We start from the raw sequence: 17,498 nt of genomic DNA, 5'->3' as shown, positions 1-17,498 counted from the left end.
GAAGGGTAAATTTGGATATATTTTTTTTCTCAAATTAGGTTGATACGTGGAGTCTATTCATTTCAAGTTTTAGCTTTTATTAAAGGCTAACAAAAATATGAGATGATTTGCTATGACTTACATTCAAATGACCATATTGATAATGAAACTCCTCGTGTTTTACTATAAGAAGTCTGTATCATGGTGAAAATAAGTTAAGGTTGTGATTCTTATTCAAAATTCATACGGAACATCTTCGAGTTATTGGCTCGTCTAACTTGTAATATTCATTAGTTGCTAGTTTAACTATTCCTCGGAAACAAGGTCGAGAAGTATGTACCATCCATGATTGGCTCTGTCAATCTCAAATTTCCACTTAAAACATCCACATAATTTTTGAAATATTCATGTTCTTCCATTAAATAAAGTCAAAAACTGTTATACAAGAATGTATATGTTCATGGTATAAAGAGAATTTATATAAATAGAACAAGAGAGAAAGATTTACAATAGCTATATGAGCAACATGCATATAGCAATTACAACAAGAATAAAAAAGAAGAAAGAAACACATTCTACACCTAGTATACATTTTTGTCTATCGGATTCTCCAAAAGCTACATTTCAGTAAAACGTCTGGTGCAGTGGGAATGAAGAACTCACAACTTACGTTGTTCAGACCCTTCAAACATACTGCTAGGTGTGTATCGGATCCTCCAAAAGCTACGCAATTTTGGAGGGTTCGACATGATTGTAGCAGCATTCTAGAGGGTCCAAGCAACATAGCTCACAACCATATGATGTAGGAACTAACTTATAAATAATTGATTGACAGACGCAACGTCACTGGAAATCTTAATCCATGAGTCACTGCACAGGATATTAGCATTTTGAAGCATGTAGCCGTGAAATGTGGGCAGCAGATATCCTCTACTAAGTTTTATATTTATGTATGGCAGGATCACAGTCCTCAGTGCAGTTGAAATCAGTGCCTGCAAGAGTTTTCAGGGTTCCAGTCAGTTAAATCATCAGCTAAAGAAGGGAACTGTGTTTTGTTGTCACAGAATTAAAAATCCTAAAACAATATCTAAATGATATTTATCAAGCTAATGTTGCTACAGTTAGAAAGCCAATGCAGCTAATCGTTAATTCCATTTATGCAGACACACAGCTATAAAGTCTAGCAGTTGTTTGAGATGAATAAATAAAACCATAACAAAGAGGTCCAATTGATGCAATGTTTAAAGCAGCACATATAGTATTACTTGTGACGTTTGAGGTGCATATAAAGAGACAAGGGGTTACAGCAATAAGCAAGCAAGATAGTGGTAATTAACATCAATGATACACTGCCGATGAGTGTAGATGACCATTTGTTAAATGCTTTTCTATCTCAGCACTATGAGATTAGAACGCTTTTAAATGAACTTCATGACTCAAAAAGGTACCAGCAACGAACTGGAATTAACAGTTTAAGTGCAGCAGGGCTGCATTCTTAGTTGAAAACATAACGAACTGGAAAATAGAACACTGTGAACTGAAGACATACCCGGACTAGACTCACATGCAAATTGCCAATTTTACTCCATTTCAAAGATAAAGAGAGTTCATCTAATCCAATACTTCCTCCCAGATTATTGTTGGAAATCCATGGAGAAGCTGAACCACTGACTGCCTGCAATCGGGAGGGCGAAAATTCATGTGTAAGGCTTTGATAGAACCAGGATTTAAAAGATGACAAGTGAGGTTAAATGCCTTCATAAAACATGTTAAATAATGTTCACAGCAAATGTTTTCAGCATCTCCAAGAATGGATGAAAGACTAATCCAATTCTTTACAGGTAGCAACACAAACTTTTTACTTTTTGCCTCTTACAGCAGTCCCATGACAAGTTTTCTTCTGTTGAATATGCAAAGTTCCACTTATAATTAAGACACCAAACGGGATGAAAACTTAGTTTCAGATATGTATTGCGCGTTCTCAATACAAGCCAATACAAAATATCAAACGCTGGATGATTTTCATGCCAAGGGTTTTAAAGAATAAAGATAGATCCTAATGAATTTAATTGATAAAGAGTTGAGACACAATAAATTGGGATATAATTTTAATATAAACATGTCCCTGTGATAAATATAAAGCTAAGAAGTATGCATTGCTTAATTAACCAGCTTAAATCATAAGAAGCTCAGTTTACTTTTAGTTTCAACCTTTCAGTCTCTTCTTCCACGCTTAAAGGAGGTTTCATCAGAGTGATATCAATTTCCAGAGAGAGTGATAATGAATGGCAAAAAGCTAACGACTGCAAGAAAATGGGTAATAATATGCTAGAGTTGATCCTTTTTCAAAGCTTACCGTTGAAAAGCATGCAACTGGTGTCACTTCACCTGAATTCAAAACATTGATAACGACATCTGCATGAACCGTCAGATCAATCTGATGTTCTCTAATTATCAGATGGGGTGGAGAATAAATGGAAACATTCAGATTCATGTCAGCATTTGGATATCGCCTGTAAAGTTGTGGGACAATGAACCTCCATCCAGCTGTGTTTAACAAGGACTGTTCGGGTACTTTGTCAATAATCCAGTGCATTTTATTGGCCTGAACAGATAGCAGCTATTAGATACAAGTCGTGCCATATAATACTCCAAAGGGGCACTTAACATTGAGTACACTGTTAACTAATTTTCATAGAAAATATTAGAACAAGGCATGTTAAATGATCAAATTCAGACATGGAACAATGCATGTATTAATTTAAAGGTCAAGGGGTAGCTGCTAGAAAAATAATCAATATTCTTCTAGTTATGCATTGATTCACTTGGAAAGAATAGCTGAAGTACTTACATCATAGTAAATAGATGATGCAGACGCTAAAACTTTTTCATTCAAGGAAATAGTAACCATGCTTGCCAGATCCTTCAAAGGAATTGACGCTAATAAGTGTTCTAGAGACGCAAATAAGTGATGGTAAGGAGGTGCTGTGTATGCTTCCTTGGCACTAATTAACCCATTAATTGAAAGAACAAGAGACGAGTCTCGAAATTGTGGGTCACCAACAAAGGTGACATTTAAAGCAGCAATATTTCTTATTGGAATTTCCTTTGGTAGGGACTGCAATAAAGAATCAAGCTTCACAATTCCTTCTCTCAACTTCTTTGAAACAGCGTTTTCTACGGCAGAAGATAATCTACCTTCAAAAGCGTCAATTAACCTGAAAATAAAAGAGGGATATCATAATGATGCTAGTAAAAGCCATCGAGGAAGCAAACTTAATGCACGGGATATATTTTCATGTAAAATATCAGAACTGTCACAAAGGATGGTGAGGATATGATATATGAAGAAACTTTACCTCTCGGAAGCATATTTAAGATGCCACACGTGTATAACTCAGAAAATAGTATTCTTTCCAGAAGGCAGGCATTTTCAGAGATAGATATAAGAGTCCCAAATAAGCAATGTTCCAATGCAACCTAATGCCTTACAAAATACAAATTTTGAGGTATCTTACTTTTTTTTTAATCAGGTGAATATCTTAGTAAGTTTTTGTCACATGCTTGCAAAAAAGAACTGATGCAAATTCCAGTTAGTGAGATTCAATAACAGTTTATTTATGCATTGCCCATGGCACATCAGACATCAAAGTATCTACCATTTCTTTGGGGGAGGGAGTGTGCTGTGAGAGATGTGTGAGGCTTGAGAGATAGTTCTTCAAATAGAAAAAAAATGGTACCCTTGATATAGCCAGGATGCTCCACCATCCAACTTTATAAATATATCTTTCACTGAACATCCACAGTCCAGGGGAGATAGCATAAGAGATCCTTGGACATTCGTCAGATTGAAAGAAATTCCAATGTCCATACCTTCAACCTTTAGGAAAAGAAACATTTATTTATTATCTATAGCATTCACAAGCATTGAACAATGAAAAAAGTAGACAACTATAAATGACAAACAAAAAATGTGAACAAATATACAGACTATCAGATTTAACTATGATGATATAAGGAGAAAATATGCAAAGGAAATCTAGACATGGTGTCCTTGAGATTACAACAGGCGGTAAGTTAGTTCCCCTGCCCATGCGTATAGGATATTTTAAGAAGTGAACATCCCTAAAGCTTCACAAAAGACTCACATAGGCAATATCTAACAAGTCCAAATTATTGATTAGTCATGTTGCTACCTTACGTTAAGGTTGGTGTTTCCAAGGAGTCTTTTTAGTTGAACAAAGATTTGTATGTTAGTAGAAATCATAGATAACCTTCAGTGTTAAAGAATCCTTTGTCTTAAAAATACAAATTATTGAGTACTCGAAAAGTATAGATCCCAATGAAGTGAAATGGATATTGAGACGTCATAAAGTTAACTGTTCTACAGTCACAAAAGCTTGCACATCTGTGGCTGTGCTCCTCATTTGTCTAATACAAACAAGATAGAATTGCAACTATATGGTTCAAGTTTTGGCTTCTGTAGAAGTCTCTTTTCTTGCAGCTTCAAAGTAATCTGATACTTATTTGTGCCACACACAAACACATTCATTTTTTTTGAGCTTGCGCACCTCAACTAGTTCAACGGGGTACCTGCTACCTTAGCACAAGTACCAAGTAGCTTTGTCCACCAAGGTTTGGGCATATGGAAAAATATCCCCTAATGTTTTTAGCACATTAAGTACTTAAGTTGAGTTCTTGTTTGGGTAACTGGTTTCTAAAGTTAGTGAACTTGTTGTCCATTTTACAATAGCAGCTTGCTAAATTCTGACCCAATTAAGTAAAAAAAGAATCGATGTTCATACTTATCTTATTTTTTTGATAACTGTGGTGTCCGGGCTAGCTTAGCTTGTGTGCACCTCCACTAATTTCATGAGATATCTATCACCTCGCGCCAGTTACAAATACCACGTAACTCTGTCTACCAAGACTACTTATTGGGATTTGAATCTGAGACCTCAAGGTGCTCAACAAACTTCATTGACCACTAGGCCACACCCTTGAATGCAATCGAAGTTCATATATGACCATAAAGACATCATTTTTAATCTATTTTAAGCTAATAACAGCAAGAATTTCACATCAATTTTCGAGATTTTACCTGAATAGAAGCTTTTCCATTATCTGTAATAGGAATAGGAAACAACCAAGTCGAATATGAATATTCCCAATTCATGGTCATATTCGCATAAGCACCAGAAACACTAATAACAATTCCCGTATCACCAGCTTTCACAGTCGAAGAAATCACATGAATATTATCAATACTGATATTCGAAAGAACCATATGAACTGTACCAATAATAGGAATATGCTTTGATTTCTCAATTTTAGGTAGGTCAAGTGGAACTAATGAAGTTTCCGCCATTTCTACTAGAAATTCCTTCATAAAATCAAGACCTTTATTTGATATATCCAATGATATGTACCCTTCTTCATTGGATTCAACATGGATACTTGAAATAAAGAGTAAAGATAGAAAAAAGAAGAAGGAAACTGAGCCTGCCATGGAAATTCTTGAAGGCAGACTCAGTAGATTGAGAATTTTTTGGATTTTATTGAAGAAATTGAGATCAATGAAGTTGAAGATTAGAGAGTGAGCTTTGATTTGAAGAAATGATTGGATTGTCAACCAAGAGATAATTACATTTGGGTTTTGAATATTGAAAGCAATAGAGATAGTTGGTACTTAAAATAATTGTGTTTATTTAACCACGAGTTTGCCGAGTAGTCAATGAAGTGATTGAAGTTATTGACCTTCAGGTTAAATATAGGCAAGTATTTCGTGATGAGAGAGCTAGCCTAAACACTACGATTAAAAAATTAAAATTAGAAGTTTGCTTCTTGCACATGATTTATTTTGGCAGGTTGCTAATAAATGTACTATATTCTTTAGTGGATAAGTCACGTAATAACGTGTAAAGATTATACTCAATAGGCAGATTTAGAATTAGTTGTTATCAATATAACCAAACATTTGTAAATTGTACTTTTTCTTCTTTGGCTTTTTTATGAAACTTTTACGTGTTAAATTCATCAACATTTAATATCCTGGAGTTTCATATATATAAGAAGTTTTGAACTTAATACTGCTACTGGATTGATACTTGAAAGACTAGTGGATGTGCGGGTCACTTACAACTCCACCACAATTCTACCTATTATTATAGGTTAAGTTGCAGAAATCCTACGTATTATTATAGGTTAAGTTGCAGAAAACTTTAAATCGCTTTAGCTATAAAGGTCTAATTAAGCTCCGCAACAATTCTCTTTTAAGAACTGTTTGTTTTTGACATTATAACCATAAGTTAAGGTTAATCAGGTGTTCCATGCTTTCTGTCGACTTTAGAACAGTTATCGACAATTCTTTCGTATATTAATGGCTACGTGTACGACTTCTATTCAATCTGTTACCTCTGTTTCATTTTCTAAAAATAGCATAACATCTTTCATTTTGGGACAAATTAGATATTTCATGGTCTTTTTGGTTCCACGAAATATCTCTTGATTGATACAAACACAACAATATGACCATACATGTTTTTTATGCAAACATGGGCCAAAGAAACATTTACTGATTTACCAAAGTCCAGATGTAAAAAGATGCTCAAAAAAGGGTGCGAAGTTGCCTCATAATTGCAACTTTCACTTCAATGTCCCACCATTCTATTACACACACCACCATTACAAGGAAAAAATAACATGTATGAGATTTCAAAATGGGCGACATGCATTCAGATCCTCAGTAATCTTAGAAACCCCAACAACGGTACCATTCTTTCTGTAAACCAAGAAGCCTTTCTACCAAAATGAATCGTGTGAGAGCAACTCCTGCATCTGCTCTACACAACCATATTGTCGACAATAGGGGTATATTGATGGCAAAAATTGAATCATTTGTGTCGTCTTACAGGAAGTAATCTGGTGGAGGCTTTTTAGCAGGTGCTCCTCTTGATTCCTGCATTTCACCAAAAATTATACAAATGTAAGATTGCGCGGAAGAGTCACACAGACATCCTGGTATACAAGTAACTGTGTGCCTATCTCAGCCCATACTAGTAAAGAACAATGTATATGTTGATAAGTTATTGGTAAAGAACAACATATATTTTTCTCGACATGGATGCCTATCACCAGATCATAACTTCATTCTTCTTTTGGCAAGAAAGAAAGAGATAGACCATAACTTCATTCTCTATTCATAACTCCATATACATAGGCCCTTTTCGATGGACCCTCAGTACAAATAAAGCATACCAAAATCAGTATGAAAAGGAAATACAGTAGTGAAGAAGACATGTCGAAAATAATGGGGGAAAGAATAGCAACAAACAATTAATACGATAACTGAAGCAAAGGAAGCAACAATATAAAACCGAAGACTTCGATAGTAGGAGAGTATTAAAAATACTATTGATAATGGAAACTAGACAACAATCAACTACCTATTAACCCTCTACCCTAATACCTGACCTCCATATCCTTCTATCTAGGGTCATGTCCTCGATAAGATGCATGTGAGTCACCTCCCCACTAATGAATTTGAACTTCTATTAATAGCCCGAGCGGATTCAATGTAAACATTTTCAGTGACGTGATATTCAGAAGGTATTCTTAGATGGTTAAAAAGTCCTTTCATGGAAGGGGGGGGACACATTTGCTGGACAGCCTGGATGGACATTGGTACAGTGTGTAATGAGGTTTTTTGTTCTCTTCCAATAGTTCCATTTTTATAATAGGCAGATTCTATTTGGACAGTTCCAGTATTTCTATGCCCTGTACCTTGCCACTTCTCCGTGCACTGCATTTTGTTATGTTTATAAATGCCTCACTAATGAAAGAAATATATAGGACGATGGGATGTGGAATTTCTGTTTAACCATTGCGAGTGAAAATAGCATGTTAATAAATTAATAACATATTCCTCATTCACCAAACATGACAAACTAGAAAGAAGCATATGTACCTGAGGAGCAGCTTCAAACACACGGAACTGCTTAGTAAGATTCTCGTCTAGCTCAAGAATTGCTGCAACATTTCCACATCTGCAATGTATTCAGATGATTACAAATTATTTTATTCCAAAATACTTGAAACAAAGATACCTCTGACCAAAGAAAAGAGGAAGATGACAGTAAAGGAAGAACAAATTACAAACTAACCCTGTGACTTAACTGACCTGTAACAGTAGTTCGGAGCAGACCAGACTGTAACTATCTGATTATTGAACATCCATTTATATCCTTCCATTACTAACTGATGTGCACGGCATATGTAGTCTATGTTATTTGTATGGTTAAATGAAGTGACAACACTGCCACCAAAGAGGAAACCTGCACCACGAGGACTCAATCCCCATCCATCAACGATGTCCTCTGGATCTGACCATAGTAGGTCACACATGGCACCCTCGTGAGGAACTTCTTGCTTCCGATCAATAGTTCGTATCTGAGATAGACATGATGATGTCAATGCATTACATCACAAGTAAAAGTTCAAGCAACAGAGTCAGAGACTAGTTCCAAACCTGGTCTAATGTAGATATTGTAGGAGAGAGACCACCATGAACAGAGAATATCTTATTCTCAATAAGAGCGGATAAGCTGCATAATGATCAAGACAAGTAATAGAAGTTTAGTACTACCAAATGTAAATGTACCATGACTTGTTCACACAGTCATACATGGACACTATTGGAGAGAGAAAAGAGGACATGCAGAATACCAATGTCCGAAAGCATGCCATGCAAGCGGACAAGGGACCCATGACAGAGGAGAGGTTGTGTGTCAAACTAGAAAGCAGTGGATCTAATATAAATGCATCAGACATATCAGGTTGGTTCCCCAATTTCAGACGTTACTAGAATAAAGTAGCAAACCTTAAATAGTCAAATATATCCGTGCAATATCTCCAAACATTTACTGAACCATACTTCCGTAGGCACTCATCATAGAATCCATATACCTGGAAATTTTGAAGAGAATAAGATCATATAATAAGTTATAAGCTGTTGGTAGAGAAAATGAAGGACCAACCTGTGTGATCTGGCGGCTCTCATGGTTACCTCTGATAAGAGTGATCCGATCGGGATATCTCACCTGATTATGCATTACCAATTATTTTCTTTTTCCATTAATTAAAAGGGAAAAGGCAACATGTTGAGTAACAGACATGAATGTGGATATGAAATCTAGTAATCTACTATATGCAACTCAACAAGGAAAGGCACAAAAAAACTTAGTACATTGAAGCAAAGATATTTTTAACAAGAAATGGACGAGCCAGTTATTTTCCAAAGTGACATCAATTTAGGACGAAGCAGAGTCAAGTGGAAATCAGCAACAGAAGGCAAAGATGAAAACAGTGGGGGAAGCATGCACAGAAACAACAAGCAAGGTAAATGAATAACATGTGACAGAGATGGTACTGAAGTCGACTTTATAAGAACTTCAAGAAGCAAACTGTCATAATGTGTTTTATCTAGTGTGCTATTCCATAAAAACAAAAAAACATCAGTCTCATGCAACAATTTATTCTGGATCTCAAAAGTTAGAGCATCATATGGATACTAACATTTAAAAAAAAACTGTCAGATCACATCCTCATGTCGGGTGGGGTGGGGTGGGGGAGTCCTTAAAGTTGATAATGATCTAAACAATTGTAATGTCAATTTCTTCCTTCAAAAAGCAACTGAGATATTTTTTTATTACTGATAAAGAAATTCAACAGCGATATCATTATAAGCTTATTCGCCTTGTACTCAAGAATTTAAGGGAACTCAATGTGGCAAAGACGTACAACAAAAGCAAGCACATGTAGACTGTAGTTATCCCGTACAATATGAAAGTTTAAATGAATCCAATTCATCTATTTTGTTTCCAATCAAAATAAATTCCACTTCTATTCCATTACACAATTTAGAAAAAAACATGAAGCAAACACAGGCTGGAATGCTTAATCTCAGATTGCACAGTGTATGCAACGGTAGTTCCTTGAAATGTTATTTGTTTTAAAACATCTGTTTTACAAAGGAAACAAAAAACTGCAGGGACTAGAAATATTCATATAACCAACTTTCAACAGTAAATGCTATAGCATGTGGGTTCAAGAATAATTCCAAGTCTAACCAATAAGATAAAACTTGCAAGAATATGTATATGTACCTGATATCACAGGAAGTGACAGTTAGAAACATAAAATACCTTAAGAGCTAGTAGAAGAAGAAATGTCTCGACGGAGTAAAATCCTCTATCAACAAAATCCCCGAGAAACAAGTAATTTGTCTTTGGGCAATCACCTCCCACTTTGAATAGCTCTTTCATGTCATAAAATTGCCCATGGATATCACCACATATCTACACACACAAGAAAATAATAGCTGAAACAGATTTCAAGCAATACCAGAACGTACATAAGTGGAACTCGCATGAAATAACTACAAAGCAAACATAGCACGTAAGAATGTCATCTGCAAATGATAAGGCCAAATAGCCAATTAAATGAATAAGAATTTACGGGTAATCTGTTCCCTCCTGTAGCTTTTACAATTTCACAAGTCAATATTACACATTTCAATATATATCCCAGGAGACTCCACAATCCAATGCAATCTATTGGTGATTGTCCGTCATCCGTAGCAAATTCTCTACACTCATATTTTGCTTCTTTCTTTCTAGACATTCTGGACCCTAACCAAATTTGTGAGCCCTCTAAATCCAACAGGTGTGGTCTAATATACTCCGCCAGAACCCAGGATGGACCCCAGTAAGCAGCAATAACAATAACAACTAAGCCTCAACTCAGAGCTAGTTGTGGAATCCCAAGCCAGTTGGTGTCATGACAAGAGAAATGACAAATACTTCTACATCACAAACTGTTGGCAGATATATCATTCACTGGGCAGAATAAGATAAATGCTGATTGAATTTTCTCCGGAACAAACAACTAATTAACAAAAAGTGGAATAGTATCACATATGAGCCTCTCATGAATATCCTCCAACTTCCAGAAGGAAAACTATAATAACATTGTTCCAACCTCAACCAGTACTGCATAATATATAAAGAAGCAATTTCAGTGAAAAGAGGAGCTCATATAGATTTAAGTGTTGCACCACCTATGCAATAGCTCGTGACAAGTTTAGGTTATACTTAGTCTCCGGGGAAAAAAAAAAGAAGAGTGTTGTTAAGGTCACATGAAAGAGTGATACTTCCTCAGTTTCAAGATCATCTAAGCACAATCATTAATGAAATGACCGTATTAATAAGTAATAAGCTATACTTGATCCCAAAAAAAGAGTGTTTAGACTACATGAAACAACGAAACCTTCATAATCTTCAAGATTGCTAACAAAAAGAATAAGAATATTTTATTAACATTCTACACAATCACCTGTAATATATTTTTGTAAAGCTAACACCCTCTTGGTCCTATTAATAAAAATTACTAAATTTAAATGTGTAAAAAAAGTTACTTCATTTATCAAAAGATGATGTTTTACACAACTAACCTAAACATATAAAATAACCCAGGACACATTCTAACTAATTCTCTTAACTTTCACCTTCAAATTCAAGATGATGAAGCAACTCGTGTTTGCAAATCAAGACTGGAAAGCCAAGTCAAATACAACAAGAAAGTTATTGTTGCCACAACATTCTTTTGAATATTGTCACCAAAGTAAGGGTGAAAGTAAAATTGAATTCACATTATCCTGAAACTTATTAACTGGATCGTGATGCCACCATGAATACAAGAGTCATGGCTAAACGTGAAATATCGTGCAGCCAGCTTAATCAAATCGCTGACAAAACAAAATACTATCAATTGGACCATATCATTACAATCCACAGAGCTAACTAGGCAATACTAACATGGTACTGCTTGGGCAATGACATGTGTAGCATTGACTTGGCGAGATGGACTACTGGCTCGACAAGTTCAGCTGACGTGGAGTAATAATATCAGCCCTCAACAGACAGGTTTAACTGATTAGTGTCACCAATCCTAGACAATTGATGATGCATGAAACGTGAGCTACAGATGCACCAATGAAATTAAACTTTCTATTTTCACATCTGAGTGCACCAAAAACAGACTATTTAAGAATGAGGTGTTCTTTGTTGTCTTCATCTTAATGACACAAACTCCTGATTTCATAATTAGGTAAGACTGAGGAAACACCAATGATAGATACAAATACAATGTGACGTCAATGAAACAGTAGCCCGAAAGAAGGTATGATGCTGACAAAACAGTAACGACAAATAAACAGGAATATTAACACTACACAGAGAGAAACTTCGGCCAACTGCTAGTGTGACTCACGTGAGGTAGGAAGAAGTTATTATCTCTAGAGAGTATAGTAGATGGTAGGTCAGATTCTTATTGAACCAAGTGCTGAACAACATATAATGGAGCTCCTTATTTAGAGTTGTGCCCCGGGAACTTTAAGGTACCTTCCTAATAAACGTGATTCCTCTAGTTATGACACAATAATTAAAAATATTATATACAATTAACCTAGACATATAAAACTAATCTAGATATGTTCTACACATTTATCTGCATTAATTCTCTGAACTTTTGAGTTCCGACAAATACAAATAACATGTCCATCCCCAAGAGGGACCTCTAAATCAAACATAATCAGCAGAACAACAAAGGAAAAATCCATACAAAAAATTCCAATTTCTCAAACCTATCAAATCAAAAAAAGGGCATCCAATGCCATATCTTGTAATTCTAGCATCTTCTTGATGCTGTTATTAAAACCACTTACTTTATCAAAAAAAAAAAAACATCCAAATGTCCAAACTATTTTCCTTAATTGTTTGCAGTATTGCTAAAATCCAGTATAAACAAGTAACGACTCTAACTATCAAGTCGTTTGACACGAAATCACTTTCATGGCGGAATTGAGTCCAGAAAAGCTGGAACACTGGCAGATAAAAATTCTACCTCACCAACACTTAACCTAGACTGAATCCAGCAAAACAATTGAGAGAATAAATACATCAACTCCCCATTTGGCAAGTATACTCACACTTCTGCTCGGTATTTATGCTACAGTATATTGAAGCAAGTCAAAATCTCGATTCCTTCCTCCTATATCACTCCCACGTAAGGTTTTAATTGGACTAAGAGTTAACCTAGACTGAATCCGGCAAAAAAATTGAGAGAATAAATACATCAATTCCCTCATTTGACAAGTAAGCTCAAACCTCAGCTCAGTATATCGAACCAAGTCAAAATCTATCTTCGCCTTTCCATATCAACTTCAACGTAGGGTTTTTAATTCGACTTACAGTGACAGGCGCGTCGACTCTCTGCACATTGCTTTCTTCAACAAGGATTTCCATAGCTTTCAGACAAAGAGCCTTAACTTCAGATTCCTTTAACGGCTCGCATCTCTTGAGCTGCTCAATTTGCCTATCTAGGTCTGACATCTTCGAACTTAGTGTTGCTTTCTCTTCCTCAAAATCACCGGCGAGCTCCGTAACCGAAATCTACTACTACTAACTTCTCCGATTGAAGAGCATATGAGTAGTAGCAGCTGAAGAGAATGCTCTCTTCTCCGCTGCGCCGTCGAGTGCCGGGTTTTCGCGATTCGCGGTGTTGCCGCCTTGCCGCTCTCTACTTTTACTTGTTTTTTTTCTCTTTTTCTTTTTCCTTTTTTTACTTATTTACTCATTTGCCCCAATGTATATGGTACACAATCATCCTAAGTGGACCAAAATTTGCAGCTTATGATTCGATTTTTTTCTTGAAAAATCTTAAATAATACATAAATTTAACTAAATATATTGAGTCCGATCAAATACGTAACTTACTAATTCATAATGAATACAATAACAATAAATTTAATCTAATCCCTTAGATGAGATTTGGATAGAATAAAATATACTCACATGCATTATCTCTATTTTATAGAATAGAAAAATTGATTCTCATAGATTTTCGACTCATAATATATATATATATATATATATATATTAATTTACACAATAATTTATAAGATGAATGGTTTGGAAAAACAAAGATTCCATTGTCTTGAGGGCCAAAAGAAAAATGAATGGCTAGAATAGAAAGACAATAAAATGGTTTATTTTTTGAAAACTAGTGAAATGAGATAAAAGTAACATCGTTTGTCTCTTGCTTTTGTAGTTTCGTTTTTGTATATTTCAATAATAATAATAATAGGGATAGGATAAAATAATTTAGTTTATGTAGTTCATGCACCAAATCTGGCTAGATTTATAAATAGTGATAAGGGAAAAAGTCCTAAACTTTAAATGGGGCTATATTATTAAACAGTATCTTGAGAAAAGTGTGTTAAACTCACGTAATATTACATATTTAATGGAAAGGATTTGCATTGTTTTTTAATCTATTTCTGGAATCTGCTGCAGTAATTTTTGTTTCTATTTTCTAGTTTTGAGGTATGTTATAGCCTTTTGTGATATTGCATTTTTTGAAATTTGACGAAAATTTTATGTGTCTTTAGTTACATTGTTCCACAAGTCTCGTAAAAGTTAACCGTTATAGCTTGTTACATAATTGACTTAGATCAAGATTGTTTATTTGTTACAAATTTAAAGAATTACAACGACTCGTGAGTATGTTTTGAAGATTGTGAACTTTCTCCAAACCCAAGAGTCATTTTTGTCAAATTTTCTCGAATAGATTATTCTGAATGTTACAACGATTACATATTCTAATAGGGAGGAGGAATTGACAATAGTCGCCTTTTGGACTATTCATCAATCTTTAGCTTAGAACTTTTTCAGAAAAATATATGAATCGAAATTCTTACGTAAAATACAAAAAAAATAAAAATCAAACGTAGGAAATGGGTGGATTGATGATGATGTCGCATATCCTATTAACGCAGGATGAGCGAAATGATGATTAGGAAATTGGGAGATTGATGATGATGTAGTATATCATATTAGCGCAGGATGAGCAAAATGGAGACTTACCTCTGAGGTACTATGCGATAAGACTATGTCGTCAAAACTCAAAGACAATATGAAGATGTGTTGACTAACCAAAGTATCAATTCTTTTCCGGGCTTAACCATCCTACATGACCCCTAATGCAACCGCATAAGAGAAAAGGTAAGTTCTATTGAGCAGTGATTAGAGCAACGTTCTTATATGAGACAAAATGTTGTCAGTCATGAATGTCCACATCCAGAAGCTGAATGTAGCAGAGATGAGGATGCTCATATACATTAGTGGGTATAATATGAAGGATGACTAGGAACAAAGAGTATGCAAGATAAGGTCGTGATGGATAAGATGAGAAAAACGAAACTAAGATGTTTTGGGCACGTGAGAGGAGGTGTGAGAGGTTGATTATACCGGTAGTTAAGAAATGTAGATTTAGACCGACGAAGAATTGAAGCGCAAAGATATGACACATCACAACACAACTTTAGCTTATTGTACCAGTAAGAAGGTGTGAGATCTTGATTGTAGCAGGAGTTAAGAAAGGTAGAGATAAGCCGAAGAAGAACTCAGACGCGATGATTAGACATGACAAGCTACATCACAACTTTAGCTTAATGGGACATGACCCTAGCTAAAAAAGTTTCGAGGTCGAGAATTGGAATAGAAAATAAGTAGACGAGTGTTGTAACACTATTCTCAATGTTAATACTTCTAATATTTGTTAAATACCTAAATAAAAAATACTTATATAAATTAAAATGAGTGTACATAAGCTTAGCCAAATATTCTTAATTAAGTAGTTTTATTTTTCTTATTCTCTTTTAATTAATGGTAAAAGTTAAAAGTGGTTTCAATAATTGCGCGTGTAGACAATAACCAAGAGGACAATGGAGCTGGACAAACTTTGCCGGTAAAGTTAGTGGCACGTCTCCTTTAAAATTATTCCGACTCGCCGTTTCTCTCTCAACAATTCTCTCACAATTCCACCATCGCCACCGCAAATTCAGATCAGAAAGAGGTAATTATAACTCTTTCTCACTTGACCTATGTGCGATCATTTCAATAATTTTGCTTTTTTTTTTTTTGAATTTTTTCAAGTGATGAACTCGGATGGAATTCAATCATCCGTAATTCGGCAGAGATTGTGGTGTTTTTGACTATAATTACGTAGCGTATTGATTTTTGCTCTTTTATACTTTTGCAAATGAAGAATTAGGGTTCTGGATTGGGTGAGCTTTGGGATTTTTTTGCTGTTTCGTGTAATTCTAGCTGCCTTTTACTTTGTTTGGCTGTTATTTAAGTTAATTTTTGTAGCTCAGTTTCACACTAGCTGTTTCATATAATTGTAGCCACATTTTTTCGCAATTGAGCTAATTTTGTTGTTGAGTTTCACATTTCGTATTGGAATTAGATTAGCTAGAAGACAGCGAAGAAATTATGGCATTTCATCAGAATAAGTTGGTTGCTGTTTTAGTATTTCTTGTTGTAATAATTGATTCACATACAAAAATAATATGACCAAAAATTAGGTATGTTTTTTAGAATGTATCGCAATATATCATCATTCTATTGGCTATACTAGTATCTAGTTGTGTAGGAAGGAATAAATGCATTGCAAACTTCAAGGTCACATTTCTGGTTTTTATTTTTTCTCCTTTTTATTCTTTATGGTGCTTGAAGTTCTTTTTCTTTTGTGGATGGTTGGTGGAGGAGGTGCAGTTCTACTTAGTTGGGAAGTCAAGGATAATTTGATCTCACATCAAACTGAAATTGTGATGTTCCTCTTGTTTTTCGTTATATTTGGACTAAGTTGTTGGATGTGGATGGTGTTGTACATCATATGAGAAAGTGAAGTTCTGTTCCAGATTTCATTTAATATCTCCTTACCCTTTGTTTTTATGTGGTTTTTTACTATCCATATTTTTGTTTTGGTGGACCATCCACGAAGCACTTCTAATGATGGAAAAGAAGCGTAAAGGATTACAATTCTCATTACATTTTTCAAAAAAAATAATTTGAGATGCAGTCAATGTGCAGAAATTAGTGTATTTCTGTCTAATGTCTCTTCAGGTAATGGCTTCTTCTGGAGACTCATGGATCCGGGAGTATAACGAAGGACTGAAACTCGCGGATGATATCACTAACATGATATCTGAAAGGAGTTCATTGCCTGCTTCGGGCCCAGAAGCACAGCGTCATTCATCCGCTATAAGGAGGAAGATTACTATATTAGGAACTAGACTTGATAACTTACAGTCTATCCTGTCGAAGCTTCCTGGAAAGCAGCCTTTGTGAGTGTTCTTTATCTGATTCTCTCATTGTGTGGCTGCAATGGTAATGTATAACTCCAGTGATTAAATTGAGTGTTTTATATCATGGGTGTAAATCTATTGTATAAGAATAGAGTGCTGCGGAAAGAAACCCGCCTGTTGACATGCTTTTTGGTTAATTTTCTAATGTTCCTAAAACAACTACTGATTGTTGTGTTTTATCTGTCTTGATATGTATTTAGTTGGGGCTCCAATGCGGGCTCCGGACACGGGGGGGGGGGGGGGGGGGGGGGAC

The 17,498-nt window shown here is 35.2% G+C and overlaps 3 protein-coding genes across 3 annotated transcripts in view; 1 reads left to right on the top strand and 2 right to left on the bottom strand.

The window, feature by feature from the left end:
* Positions 1-397: 397 nt before the first annotated feature.
* Positions 398-5,694, bottom strand: LOC102598044 (putative BPI/LBP family protein At1g04970). The gene is made up of 6 exons (XM_006346119.2): positions 5,081-5,694; positions 3,720-3,859; positions 2,831-3,197; positions 2,336-2,584; positions 1,529-1,654; positions 398-971 (listed from the first exon to the last, which is right to left on the bottom strand). The coding sequence occupies exons 1-6, from the start codon at positions 5,486-5,488 to the stop codon at positions 789-791; spliced, it is 1,473 nt and encodes a 490-aa protein (XP_006346181.1). The 5' UTR covers positions 5,489-5,694; the 3' UTR covers positions 398-788.
* Positions 5,695-6,519: 825 nt separating this feature from the next.
* On the bottom strand, positions 6,520-13,712 carry LOC102597725 (serine/threonine-protein phosphatase PP-X isozyme 2). Its single transcript, XM_006346118.2, has 8 exons — positions 13,287-13,712; positions 10,182-10,334; positions 9,015-9,077; positions 8,858-8,943; positions 8,507-8,582; positions 8,159-8,427; positions 7,946-8,024; positions 6,520-6,937 (listed from the first exon to the last, which is right to left on the bottom strand). The coding sequence occupies exons 1-8, from the start codon at positions 13,425-13,427 to the stop codon at positions 6,887-6,889; spliced, it is 918 nt and encodes a 305-aa protein (XP_006346180.1). The 5' UTR covers positions 13,428-13,712; the 3' UTR covers positions 6,520-6,886.
* A 2,058-nt stretch (positions 13,713-15,770) lies between these two features.
* The window catches only part of LOC102597197 (syntaxin-51-like), a 5,505-nt gene continuing 3,777 nt past the window's right edge, over positions 15,771-17,498 (top strand). The window contains exons 1-2 of the mRNA XM_006346117.2: positions 15,771-15,951; positions 17,004-17,224. Of these exons, the coding sequence (XP_006346179.1) occupies positions 17,007-17,224 (218 nt within the window). The 5' untranslated portion in view covers positions 15,771-15,951; positions 17,004-17,006. The remainder of the gene's footprint in view (positions 15,952-17,003; positions 17,225-17,498) is intronic.

The sequence above is a fragment of the Solanum tuberosum genome, unplaced genomic scaffold, assembly GCF_000226075.1.
Source record: "Solanum tuberosum cultivar DM 1-3 516 R44 unplaced genomic scaffold, SolTub_3.0 scf00076, whole genome shotgun sequence".
NCBI classification, from domain to species: Eukaryota; Viridiplantae; Streptophyta; class Magnoliopsida; order Solanales; family Solanaceae; genus Solanum; species Solanum tuberosum.
Note: the sequence above shows the minus strand (reverse complement) of the source record. Positions and strands in the feature narration are given on the sequence as shown.